This window comes from Lucilia sericata, unplaced genomic scaffold (assembly GCF_015586225.1).
Source record: "Lucilia sericata isolate MDLA Ls3-8-SP2 unplaced genomic scaffold, ASM1558622v1 Contig000312F_arrow, whole genome shotgun sequence".
Classification (NCBI taxonomy): Eukaryota; Metazoa; Arthropoda; class Insecta; order Diptera; family Calliphoridae; genus Lucilia; species Lucilia sericata.
This window is the reverse complement of record NW_023994336.1, coordinates 1-14,079: the sequence shown is the minus strand read 5'-3', so window position 1 is coordinate 14,079 and position 14,079 is coordinate 1. Positions and strand designations below refer to the sequence as shown.

Genomic DNA, 14,079 nt, shown 5'->3' with positions numbered 1-14,079 from the left:
AATCTTATAGATACTCTTCATTTTCTGTAGTTGTTCGTTTTCAAATACATGCATAAATTGTTGGCTGACAGTGTTGCCAGAAAAGTAAGCATTAGTTGAGCGATCTGTTGCAGGTCAAAAAAATCCTGTTTTTAATTTATTTTCAATTTATTCCTTAGATATTAGGTTATAGTCAAACCCAGCATTGTTAGTTAAATCATGGTTTAATCGTATTTAATTTATACGTCAGTTAAAGCGTGTTTAACTAAGAAACAGTTTTTGGGTTAAGGATTAGAGATTAAATTAAAATTCATCTTCGAATGTTGTTTTTAAATACCCGATTAGTAAATTTTTTGTGTTAGTTGTTAGTTAGATAGATATAGATAGATAGATAGATAGAGATAGATAGATAGATAGATAGATAGATAGATAGATAGATAGATAGATAGATAGATAGATAGATAGATAGATAGAGTAGATAGATAGATAGATAGATAGATAGATAGATAGATAGATAGATAGATAGATAGATAGATAGATAGATAGATAGATAGATAGAGATAGTAGATAGATAGATAGATAGATAGATAGATAGATAGATAGATAGATAGATAGATAGATAGATAGATAGATAGATAGATAGATAGATAGAGATAGATAGATAGTAGATAGATAGATAGATAGATAGATAGATAGATAGATAGATAGATAGATAGATAGATAGATAGATAGATAGATAGATAGATAGATAGATAGATAGATAGATAGATAGATAGATAGATAGATAGATAGATAGATAGATAGATAGATAGATAGATAGATAGATAGATAGATAGATAGATAGATAGATAGATAGATAGATAGATAGATAGATAGATAGATAGATAGATAGATAGATAGATAGATAGATAGATAGATAGATAGATAGATAGATAGATAGATAGATAGATAGATAGATAGATAGATAGATATAGATAGATAGATAGATAGATAGATAGGATAGATAGATAGATAGATAGATAGATAGATAGATAGATAGATAGATAGATAGATAGATAGATAGATAGATAGATAGATAGATAGATAGATAGATAGATAGATAGATAGATAGATAGATAGATAGATAGATAGATAGATAGATAGATAGATAGATAGATAGATAGATAGATAGATAGATAGATAGATAGATAGATAGATAGATAGATAGATAGATAGATAGATAGATAGATAGATAGATAGATAGATAGATAGATAGATAGATAGATAGATAGATAGATAGATAGATAGATAGATAGATAGATAGATAGATAGATAGATAGATAGATAGATAGATAGATAGATAGATAGATAGATAGATAGATAGATAGATAGATAGATAGATAGATAGATAGATAGATAGATAGATAGATAGATAGATAGATAGATAGATAGATAGATAGATAGATAGATAGATAGATAGATAGATAGATAGATAGATAGATAGATAGATAGATAGATAGATAGATAGATAGATAGATAGATAGATAGATAGATAGATAGATAGATAGATAGATAGATAGATAGATAGATAGATAGATAGATAGATAGATAGATGATAGATAGATAGATAGATAGATAGATAGATAGATAGATTGGTGCCAGTTACAGATTTCATCAAATTGCATATGTTTTTTTTTTAAATAATCTCTAAAATAGATATGAAAAAGTTTTCGAGTTTTTTTAACAATCTACTTAAAGGTTTGTGATTTATAATTATAATGTGAGAATATTTTTGTTTATTGCAAAATTCCCCTAAATGATTAAACAATTGATTTATTTACATTTGGGGAATTTTTTAATTGATGTGGAAATTTAATAATCGGTATTTTTTCCTACTTGTTCTACGATAAGTAATATTGTAACAATTATATTTAAGTTTTATATGTATATGTATTAGTAATGTATGTATAATGTAATTAAATCAAAAATTAGGAAATCAATATTAACACAAAACCGAAAAACTGTTTTCGCTTGTAAGTACGATTACATATTTGAGAAAATAAACCATTCTTTATATTTACTTTCCATTATCAAATTAAATATTTATTGTTAATTTAATCCTTTTAACCGTTAAATAAGAAAATAAACTATTTAAAACCTTTTTAATAAAATATAAACTTGACAACTCTACCAATTCGCTTTAAATACAACATTGCTGTGGAAAAATTTGATGGGCATTACTTTTTCGCCTCATTTCACATCTCTACTAGAGAAATACAACCATGTTGTTTAGTAATTTTTATTATATGCTAGCCGCCAATAAACTTTTAATGACGACGTCGTCGAAAATGTTCCAGTTTAAAAAAATTGGCTTAATAGTTTTATTAAGTTGTCGAAATATTACAGTTTAAGGAAGTTTTGATCGCGCACAGTGATATAGACAATTTTTTTAACCGGCAAGTCTAATTTACATAAAATTTTACATGCGATTTGAAATTTAAACGCATCGGCCCATCAGAGGTGCTGTCAGGCCTCCCCAAAGTGGGACCTCTCAGATATATTTATATAAGTATGTTATTAGTATAATATATTTATATAAAGAAATAACAAGTTCGTTCTTTAACTCATAGTTCCTGTCGCTTTCCACGAACATTGTTTGGGCAAATGTGGATCAAATTCCTACTTTTCAATTCCAAAACCTACTATATGGAACTAAAATTATAGTAATAATCAAATTCAGGCATTTAATAGTTATTCATTACTCAAAACGAAACAAATTTGCCGTAGTCGTTTATAAGTCGCCGCCAAAATTTTTAGTGTCAACCAACGCCGTTAAAGTTTGTCGTCACAGATCTCTGTATCACATAAAGTAGAGAAATACAACCCTGTTGTTTAGTAATTTTTATTATGGTAAAAATGGACGCGTGAAGTGGAATTTGCAAAAATACTAAAAAAAAATAATTAATTGCAAATAAAACAAAGTCATATTATGCTAAAGTAAAAAGTGAAAACAGAAAATTACATTGTTATATACGTAAAAAGTGTAGATTATTGCGAAAGAAAATAAAAAAATCAATTTTTTCCGTGACGCAGAAGAAAAGAATGTATTGCATGCGTTGCACAAAGAAAATGGGAAAATTTTTCTTAGAATAAATCTATATTGAGGAAAAGTTAAGCTAAATGTATTGAATAGAAAATAAAAGCAAACGTAAATAATAAATTTATTGTAAATTGCGCGCTTAGTGAGTGTTTTTTTATATTGTTAACGAGGCGGCCAAATAAAATCGATTTTTGTATGAACTTCGGCAAAATTGTCTTGTAGTGGGAAAAAAATTTATTTGTACGTCCTGATATCGACGTAGGGAAGTGGCGCGCAATGTCGAATATTGTGGAAACAACTCATGTGACGTCCTCAAAGTCGCAACAAGAGCAACAACAACAACAGCAGCAAAAATTACAATTACATGTAACAACAACAACAATGAATACAAAAATAAATAATGAACATTTAGCCGGTGGTAATATTGTTACCGCTGATGAAAATAATAAAGTGAAAGAGCCACCACCTATAGTGGGGAAAACAGTTGAAGGAATAGAGGAGAAGTTAGAAAATCCTATTAATAAAACCGAACAAAAGGTAATAGAAAAACAATTGCAGCCAGTTAAGGACACAAAAACAACAATAATAGTTAATACGGTAACATTAACTAATGTGGAACAACAACGTAATGCTATTAAAACAACCTCAACTTCATCTAACACTACTCCTTTAAAGGAACGCAGTAGTGGTGACAAAGGTAACTGGCAATAACTATTAATAAATATTCTCTATTAATTTTATAATTTTTTCAGAGAAATCACACAAAAAGAAGAAAAAAGAAAAAGATCGTGATAATGATCGGGAACGTGACAAAGATCGTGCTGATCAGACGAAAAAATCCAAAGAAAAAGACAAAATATCTTCTTCATCTGATAAAAGTGCTCATCATAAAAAAGATAAAGATAAACACAAATCGCACTCTTCTTCATCTTCGTCTAAGAGCAGCACAGATCGTTCTAGCTCTAAATCAAGTTCTAAAGAGAGTCATGTTTCTAGTAGTAGTAAAACGGCAGGAAATGGTTCTAGTTCTAGCTCTACACCCAAAGTGAAATCTAACAGTAGCAGCAATACAAACACCAGTAGTAGTGCCTTTACACCAAAGTTGTCAACAAGCGCCGCAAATGAGGACAGAGAGAAGGTATTGAATTTGTTATAATCTTGGACTCCAATTTAATTCCTTTTAATAGCAAATAAAGATCACACTTAATTAACAATATTTACCAATTTACAGATATCATTGTCCCAAACATCAGTGGATTCCAGCAAGGAATCCGGCCACCGTAGACGAAGTTCCGAAAGTAGTAAGACCAGTCAAAACAGTACTATAAAGATAACATCATCTGAAAATGTTATACCCGACAAAGTCAAAGATGCAGAGAAAACAAATGCATTAGTTACAACAGTGACCAATATTCCAACAATTGCTAAACAAAATGACATATCATTAAAGGAGAAAAATGAGACAGCAGCAACAGCAATAGAAAGAAAACTTGTTGTGGAAAATCAAAAACCCGAAATAAAGAAAATCGTCTTAGAAGACAAGAAAGATGAAATAAGTAATAAAACCATAATAAATAGCTTAACACACGATAAACAATCCCTTAAAACTGACAAATCTTTAAGTGATATAGCGGCGGTAGAATCTTCACCCCTTAAATTGAAACTAAAAGATGAAAATATTATCGAAATCAAAAAGGAAAATAATGAACAAGTTTTTAAAAGTCTCGTTACGAAAAAACCAAATGAAGTTGCAAGACAATTAAATTTTAACAGTGAAAATAAAATTGACAATGTTAATACTACTCCCTTAACAAGAGTTGAACCTTTAAAACCAGTTGAATTAATAAAAACAGAAATAAAATGTGAAAATATAGAAAAAGAAGAAGTAAAAATCAAACCCCAACAAACAATAAATAATGAAACAAAAATAAAAATTGAAACAATAATAATGCCTTCACCATCTCAAAAGACTTTTGTCACACCCATTTCCTTAAGTCAAGGCTCGGTGGCAACATCACATAACGTAAATAGCAATCATCAGTCATTGGGCCATAATGTAGCTTCTCCTGTAGTGACAAGTAGTTCTATGACCGTTTTATCTACTTCTACAACTTCTTCCTCTACTTCCACTTCTACTTTAACCTCTTCATCGTCTTCATCATCGCATTCGGCCACTTCATCAAGACGTTCTTCTTCCGGCAGTAGTAGTCATAATCACCATCATCATCGCTCTTCAATGTCATCTTCTTCTTCGTCCAATAAACACAGTAGCAGTTTGAATTCTTCCTCCTCTTCGTCCTCACGTAGTCGGGAATGTTCTCGTTGTTATAAAAGATCAAAAATACGTCGTGTCAGTGTGGGCACACAAAGTGCAAAACATGCACCAGCACCAAATATCACACGTACCAGTCGCAACAATAATCATATACCCGTGGGACTGGAGCATCTTAAATATGGTCAGTACTTTGAGGTGGAAGTATATCCCAATGGTGGTGCTTCAGTGGTACATTTATATCAAGATGAAATACAAAATCTTTCACCCGATGAAATGGACGAATTGGTTAATGAATTTTTTGAAATTTGTTTTGCTGAAGATGAAGAAGGTTATGCTCATCATGTTATGGGCATTGTACATGATGCAGCTAAATATTTGCCCGATTTACTAGAACATATGGCGGAAAATTATTCAACCTTAACGGTTAAGGCTGGAGTTTTGGGTAGAAACTCTGATATAGAAACCTGTACCATGGCACAATATTATGAACAGGTATGTTTAATTAAAAGTTTAATTTAAATATGTTTTAATATCTTCCAAATTATAACTCTAGGTGGTGCGTAATTATTCCCAGGGTACTTTTCGTTATGGTCCTCTTCATCAAATCAGTTTAGTGGGCAAAGTGCATGAAGAAGTTGGAGGCTATTTTCCTGATTTATTAGGACGTATAGAAGAAAATCCGTTTTTAAAAAAGGTTTTCTCAATTTCATTAAAATATTTTATAGTTTTCTTTAATTTAATCGAATTTTTAATTATAGACAATGCCTTGGGGTCCTTGTTCAATATTACAAACTGATCCCCGACTTTCCAATGATGGTCCCATTTTATGGATACGCTCTGGTGAACAGTTAGTACCAACAGCTGAGTTAAACAGTAAAACTCCCATGAAAAGACAAAGGTTTGTACTATATTTTAATTTATTTAAAGTTTGTTTTATTGTAAATGTTTTTCTTTTAGGACACGTATCAATGAATTGCGTAATTTGCAATATTTACCACGACTTTCGGAGGCTCGTGAAACAATGATTGAGGATCGCACTAAAGCCCATGCTGATCATGTGGGTCATGGTCATGAACGTATAACAACAGCTGCTGTTGGTATGTATGATGTTTTTTTAAAGAGTTTAATTGTTTATAACAATGATAACAGGGAAGTTGTCAAAGTAACACAGTAGTTGGTATCGGAATAAGAAAATCGTTAAATGATTTTCTTTTTTATGTCCCATAATCTATTTCTTCAAATTTGTGAGTTAAATATATGATGTTTAAATGTGATACTAATAGAATCACAGACAGAGGAATGATGCCCTCCATTGTAGTATGTGTGATAAATATTACTTTTCTGCATTCAAAAAATTAATTGAAATTTGTAAATTGTGTCTAGAGGGAATTCCCCTTCGAAACCATACTAGTCATACTCGGTCAAAGATTATCCACCCAGCTCGACCGAATGTTTTTTCCCCAGGAAAGAACTGTCCGCGACTGCCGAACTGTAAAAACATCGCTATAGCATGATATAACTTTACCAGGTTTTAAATCCGTTCGAGATAGAAAAAGACGCAAACCCTCGAACCCCTCACAATGAAATACATCTGTTCTTCACTACGCGTAACCTGCAACTATCACCAGCAAACACTTTTTACCACCTGGACGAAGGAAATTAATTTAACCCTTGACGTCGTGGTCGATGGAGTCCAAATTCCGACCTTGAACCACCCAAAAATGCAATCGCATACAAATTGCAAGGTATATATAAGATCCTCAAAGCGCTAGCAGGCAGCTTTTGGGGTAAGGAAACCTTGTTAGCTACATATAAATCGATTGGTCGGTCAGTGGTTAATTATACTGTTTCAGTGTGGTCACTTCCGCTCAGTGATATCCAGTGGAGAAACATTAAAAGCCTCCAAAATGCTGCCTAAAAATTACGGAACAACATCTACACGAGGAAATGAAGATTCTCCCAGTCAAGGAACACACTAAACAGTTCCTTCTGGTCATTCCAACTTTAACATCACACAGTTGGATGCATCTCTAGGAAGGATCTTCGTATATACGAGGAGAACATACGCAGTTATGTGCAGGATCAAATAGATCAGTACTTGTAGATGGCAGTTTTGAACGACATTCATAGAGACGTCATCAATTCCGCTGTCGCAGTATACCGTATGAATGTCGTACTTGGAGGCCGCCCACCACCAATAGCAGACACAGAAGAAAACCTGCCGCGGAAAACAAGAATAGTTCTGAAACAACTAAGATAGGGATGGGGCTGCAGGCTTAATGCCTACTGGTCACGTATAGACTGTTCCTTCCCCAACGAATGTCCAGCATGTGGTAAAGGTCCCCATGATACCCACGATATATTCAAATGCTCAGTCAACCCTACATCACTTTGTCCAATAGATTTATGGATACATCCAATTGAATTAGCACAATTTTTAGACCTGGACATTGATGTAGAACCCCCTAACTGGAGTATTTTTTAGTTGTTACAACAACTACACCTGGAGGAGACAAATCGGAGCAGAAGCAAATGCTACATGAAAGTCCTGGAAGTGAAACTGAGTTCTTTTCTAGTGTTTCGTGGTAGATTTTACTGTATGGTCTTTCGATCATATAATCATATATTTGCTTATTTTAAGGAGGCTTCTTGTCCTGCTCTTGCTATGCTTTCCTCATCTTTGTGGTTCTACCTACCATTTCATTATTCCAAGAGTTCTTATGGGATTCTCTCGCCCATATTTTTAATTCTCAACCCTAGTTGCGTCGAATGGTTTTGTGTTAGTCTAACCCAAAACTTGAGCTCCATTTGAAGCTAGTTTTTGTTATTACCCATATGATGTAAACTTTACCTCTGGGAGAGTATCAGATTTAAACTTATCATCTGATATAGCCCTAATTGCCTTCTGGATATCAATAAATATTAACCCCTTTTGGCGCTTTATTTATTCAAGTCCAACTTACATATTCCGTTATTGCACGGACTTCTACCTGGAAGATAGTATTGTGGTTAGGTAGAACCACAAGCCTGCTTGACACCCATTCAAGAGAGAACCGCGTAGCAACGGATTCCTACTAGAATTTGCTGTAATGTTCGGCTTAACCATGACATTCTATATGAGATTCTATCAGTGTTGCAAAGTTCCCGACATATTCTGTGTCTGGTATGAGATCGGGCACACCTATAGCCTTCCAATGTGCTGAGTATAAATTAATGACGTAACCTATAACAGCCTTTGTTCGTTACGTCTAAAGTTATGAGCTGTTCGGCTGTAAGTTCCGCTTCATACCTTATATATGGGTGGAATATCTAGCAACGTTTTCAGAGCCTTGGCGTAGTGCTCATGTCACCACTTATACCCAAGCAGCATATACGCTGAACTCCCTGTAATAGTTATTACATTTTTTGTCCAAAGAATTCCACCAGATTATTGAAGCATGATTTCACTAAAAATTAAATTTCACAGAAAAATCTAAATTTCACTAGAAATTCAAAACTTCACTAGAAATTTTGTTAAATATGTTATTTTAACTAATTAATGTATTGTAACACTGTTTTTGAACATTGTATTTGATCAATGTTGTTTATGAATTATTAGTTTTGTTATATAAAAATAATTGTAGTTAGTTCAATAAAATATTTAAATCCAATAGGTTATGGGCCAACATAGCTAAGAAAATAATTTCAAATTTTGTGAAAATTTTCTGAAGTTAAACAGAAAATTTGTTATAATAAATAAAAAAGAAAAATTTTATTGAAAAACAAGAAAATAACTAATATAAGAATCAGTGATTTTAAAATAATAAAAATAATAGTGAATCAAGATTTTCAAGATCAATCAAGAAGATTTTTAAGAATAATCAAGATTTTCAAGATTCAAAATGGAATTTTCTAAAAGCCTTAAGCCCCTATCAGGTGAGACAGACTGGCCGATATGGAAGAGGAAGGTCAGGGACCTCCTTGAGTTCTATGAGGGTTCTCTAGATGTGGTTGAAAAGAAGTTAACCAAACCAGAACCCATAGCAACGAATGCAACGGAGATACAAATAAGAGAACATAAGAAGAATGAAGATTTGTATCGCAAAGCAAATAGTTATGCCAAGAGTATCATAACTAGTACCATAACGGATGAAATCTATCTAAAGGTAATGGATAAAGATTCTGCTTGTGAGATGTGGGATGCATTACATCAACAGTTTGAAGCAACTTCCAAAGACCAGCTATATAAAATGTGCAATGACTTGTTTTCTTTTGAATGGAATGAAAATTGTGACATTTCAACTCATGTATCCAAATTAAAAAGCCTATGGACTGAAATAAACAATGGATTACGCATGAAAGGAGAAAATACATTACCAGATTTATTGCTGATTTGTAAAATTTTGAATATATTGCCAACATCATATGAAGTATTTAAATCTAGCTGGATGATGCTGACGAATGATAGAGATAAATCATTAGATGAATTGATTATGCAGTTGTGTTTGTATGAACGAAATTTTAATAAATCAAATAATGTTGTAAATTCTTCAAATAATCAAGAAGCGTTGGTTTTTAATCAGAAGAAAGGAACAAAGTTTAAACAACAAACGAAACCTAACAACAAGATGCCGAACCACAACATGATGAAGAAACGTCAACTGAATATGAAACTGAAGACCAGAGTGATGATGAAGAGTTTGTGGTGCAAGATGCCGAAACACAAAATCGTAATAAGCGGCAAAGAAGTATATCTGAAGATGAAGAAGAAGGTCCAGATGTAAAACGTTTACGAAATCGCACAATTATAATATCTAATGCGGCTCATAATGATTTCGTAATGATGTCTAAAGAATTTGTTAATCAAATAACAACCCCTATGACTTTTAAAGAGGCCGTTGAGAGTGAAAAGAAGGATGAGTGGATGAAAGCCATGCAGTCCGAGATAAACTCATTAAAGGAAAACAAAACATGGGTGCTCACAGATTCGCAAAAAGATGTAAAAGCACTTCCTGCCAAGTGGGTTTATAAAATAAAAACAAACGCTGACGGTAGCATTGACAAATATAAAGCGAGGCTTGTTATAAAAGGTTTTAAGCAGAAGCATGGAATTGACTATGATCAAACCTTTAGTCCGGTAGCTAAGATGTCAACAATTAGGTCACTTCTTAGTGTAGCAGCTACTGAAGGTCTACATTTAAAACAGTTTGATGTGTCAACCGCGTTTTTATATGGTGAATTACAAGAGACGATATACATGAATCAACCTGAAGGTTTTGGTGATGGTACAAAAAGAGTTTGTCGTCTTAAAAGGAGTTTATATGGTCTAAAGCAAGCGCCAAGATGCTGGCATACGCGTATGGATACATTTTTAGAAAAGCTGAAGTTTAAGCCAAGTTCTGCAGATACTTGTCTTTACATTAGGGAGAAGAATGGAAAGAAGTTGATTATTGCTCTCTATGTAGATGATGGCTTAGTCGCAGCTTCGGATAATAACGATTTAGAAGAATTTTTAAAAGAATTGAAATCCGAATTTAAAATAGTTGTTAAGGATGCAAACTATTTTCTTGGTCTAGAAATTGATAAAAATAATGATCACATAAAAATTCATCAAAAAGCCTATGCTACAAAAATACTCGAAAGATTCAAATTTACCGAATGTCGCCCAGTTTCAACACCAATGGAAAAATCGAATAATGAAGTGAAATCAGGGAAAGTTGTCAGTGATTTTCCATATCGTCAAGCTGTAGGTGCACTAATGTATCTTATGCTGGGAACAAGGCCTGACCTTGCATATAGTGTTGGGTTTTTATCAAGATCCCTAGAAAATCCTACCGTTGAAGATATTCAAAGAGTAAAGCGAGTTTTCAGATATATCGCCGGCACAATAAATTTTGGTATAATTTACAAAAGACAAGGTCCAAAGAAGCTAACTTGTTATAGTGATGCTGATTTTGGTGGGTGTACAAATACTGGTCGTTCAACATCTGGTGTTGTTGTTTCATATGCAGGTGGAGCTATCTCGTGGTTAAGCCAGAGACAACCAATGGTGTCGACTTCAACAACAGAGGCAGAAATAGTAGCTGCAAACGAGGGTGCAAAAGAAATAATTTGGCTAAAAACACTTTTTAATGATTTAATCAACTATAATGAACTTCCTGTAATTCATATTGATAACACTGCGGCAATACGATTAGCACAAAACCCGGAGTTTCATAAACGAACTAAGCATATTGCTTTGAAGCATTTTTTCATTAGAGAAAAAGTTACTGAGGGTCATTTAAAGGTATCTCAAGTGCCAACAGAAAATCAAGTGGCTGATATGATGACAAAACCTTTGCCTAAACCTCGATTGCAACATTTACGAAATTGTTTAAATATTAATTAATTAAAACAAGGGAAAGTGTTAAATATGTTATTTTAACTAATTAATGTTTTGTAACACTGTTTTTGAACATTGTATTTGATCAATGTTGTTTATGAATTATTAGTTTTGTTATATAAAAATAATTGTAGTTAGTTCAATAAAATATTTAAATCCAATAAATTTCACTAGAAATTCGAAATTTCACCTAAAATTAGAAATTTCACCTAAAATTAGAAATTTCACTAGAAATTCCAAGTTTCACTAGAAATTCAAAATTTCACTAGAAATTCGAAATTTCACTAGAAATTCGAAATTTTAATAGAAATTTGAAATTTCGCCAAAACTAAAAATTTAACGAGAAATTTATAAAAAATTTAAAATTTGATAATTCCAAATTTCACTAAAAATTAATTTTTCTTACTAAAATTTTAATATTTTACTCGATGTTAAAAATTTCACTAACATTTAAAATTCAAAATTTCATTAGAAATTCAAAATTTCATTAGAAATTCAAAATTTCATTAGAAACTAAAAATTTCATTAAAAATTCATAATTTCACTAAAAATTAAAAATTTCACTAAGAATTCGAATTTTCACCAAAACTTTGAATTTTCTTTAAAAAGTCAAGTTTTCAATAAAAATCCAAAATTTTGATAAAAAATTCATAAAAATTTAAAATTTCACTAAAAAATTTTTACTACAATTTTCATTTTTCACTCTATATTAAAAATTTCAGTAAAAATTAAAAATTTCACTCGAAATTTGGAATTTTCAAATTCACTCAATATTAAAAATTTCAGTAAAAATTAAAAATTTCACTGGAAATTTGGAATTTTCAATAAAAATTTTAAGTTTCACTAAAAATTCAAAATTTCACTAGAAATTCAAAATTTCACTAGAAACTCAAAATTTCACTAACAATTCAAAATTTCGCCAAAAATATCAAAATTTTATTAAAAAATTCCAAAGTCGATTTTATTTGTAAACAATTCTACTGTGCAGAGGTGTTCGACTGGGGCTCCATAGTTCTTTCCTGAGTAAAAGAAACTTTCTGTTTATGCAGCTGTTGAAAGCTGGGTTGAATATTGTTTACCGAGTAGGAGTCGGGTCGATAAGTAGTGATGACAGAACTATGTTTGAATTTCACAGCCTTTATTTGTTGTTGACAAGATGCAATTGAGAGCGGTAGTCGCAGCAGCAATATCTAGGGAACACCATCAGTAGTTAGGGAATGACCCTAACCGTAACTTTTATAACTAGTACCACATCTATCGCTTCCAACCGTCGTAATGACGTCATCTCCATTACTTTAGCTCAAACATGTTGAATTATTTCTACCTTTTTTCTCTTTGCCTTTGTAGCGAATTGGTTTTCCACTATACTTTATTAATTCCAATTATAATATCTTATTTCAGGCATTCTAAAAGCAGTTCATTGTGGTCAAACTTACGAACAGAATCGTATTACCAAAGATGTAGTAGCTTTTGCAGCACAAGATTTCAATCAATTAGTTGAAACTTTACAACTCGATTTACACGAACCGCCCATTTCACAATGTGTCCAATGGATTGAGGATGCTAAACTAAATCAATTGAGGCGGGATGGCATACGTTATGCTCGCATTAAATTATGTGATAATGATATATACTTTTTGCCGCGTAATATTATACATCAATTTCGTACCGTAACAGCAGTAACCAGTGTTGGTAATTAAATTACAGTTTAACTTTTAGGAATTAAAGATTTTAACTTTTCTGTCTTATTTGCTATTTTAGCTTGGCATTTGCGTTTACGTCAGTATTATCCAGGCCAAGAAGTTATAAATGAAAAAAATAATCCAGTTTTGGCAGAGCCGCCACAATATAAGGAGAAACAAACCATATTACCACATCCCATATCACATGATGAGGCCAAGAAAACCTACTGCAAACGTACAGCAGAGGGTAAAGCTAAGAAAAAACTTAATGATGTAGACGGTTTGAGTAGACGTTCCAGTGAAAGTGGCACCGATGATTCAACCAATACCCTTAAAGATGAAGCTAAATTGGATGTATCACCGGCCAAAAAGAAACTAACTAAAGAGGAGCCCAAAATAGATATGAGAAAAATGGTTATTGAACATAATTTAATCAATAAAGTGGTGGCTAAAATTGTATCTTTGCCACCAAACGAGAATCCCAAAGGTGTAACCAATAGTGTTAATCAGCCGAACAGTGGACGTAAAGAGAAAAAGGAAAAACGCAAACATAAGGAAGAAGGCGATAAAAGTGACAAAAAGTGTAAGAATACAGAGACAACTAAGAGACCCAAAATGTCTTCAATACATGAATTAACTACAAACTCCACAGCAGCAATACCTCCCATACAAAATGTTTTGGTGACAAATGCAACAACAACGC

At 32.3% G+C, this 14,079-nt stretch overlaps 1 protein-coding gene across 1 annotated transcript; it reads left to right on the top strand.

Moving 5' to 3' along the window:
- Window positions 1–2,823: 2,823 nt before the first annotated feature.
- LOC119603567 (ras guanine nucleotide exchange factor R) lies at window positions 2,824–14,075 on the top strand (the record flags this gene model as incomplete). Its single annotated transcript, XM_037955615.1, has 8 exons — window positions 2,824–3,755; window positions 3,811–4,196; window positions 4,290–5,825; window positions 5,887–6,027; window positions 6,092–6,231; window positions 6,291–6,430; window positions 13,096–13,386; window positions 13,456–14,075. Coding segments are annotated over exons 1-8 (3,675 nt in total), but the record flags the coding sequence as incomplete, so codon positions are not given.
- Window positions 14,076–14,079: the final 4 nt, after the last annotated feature.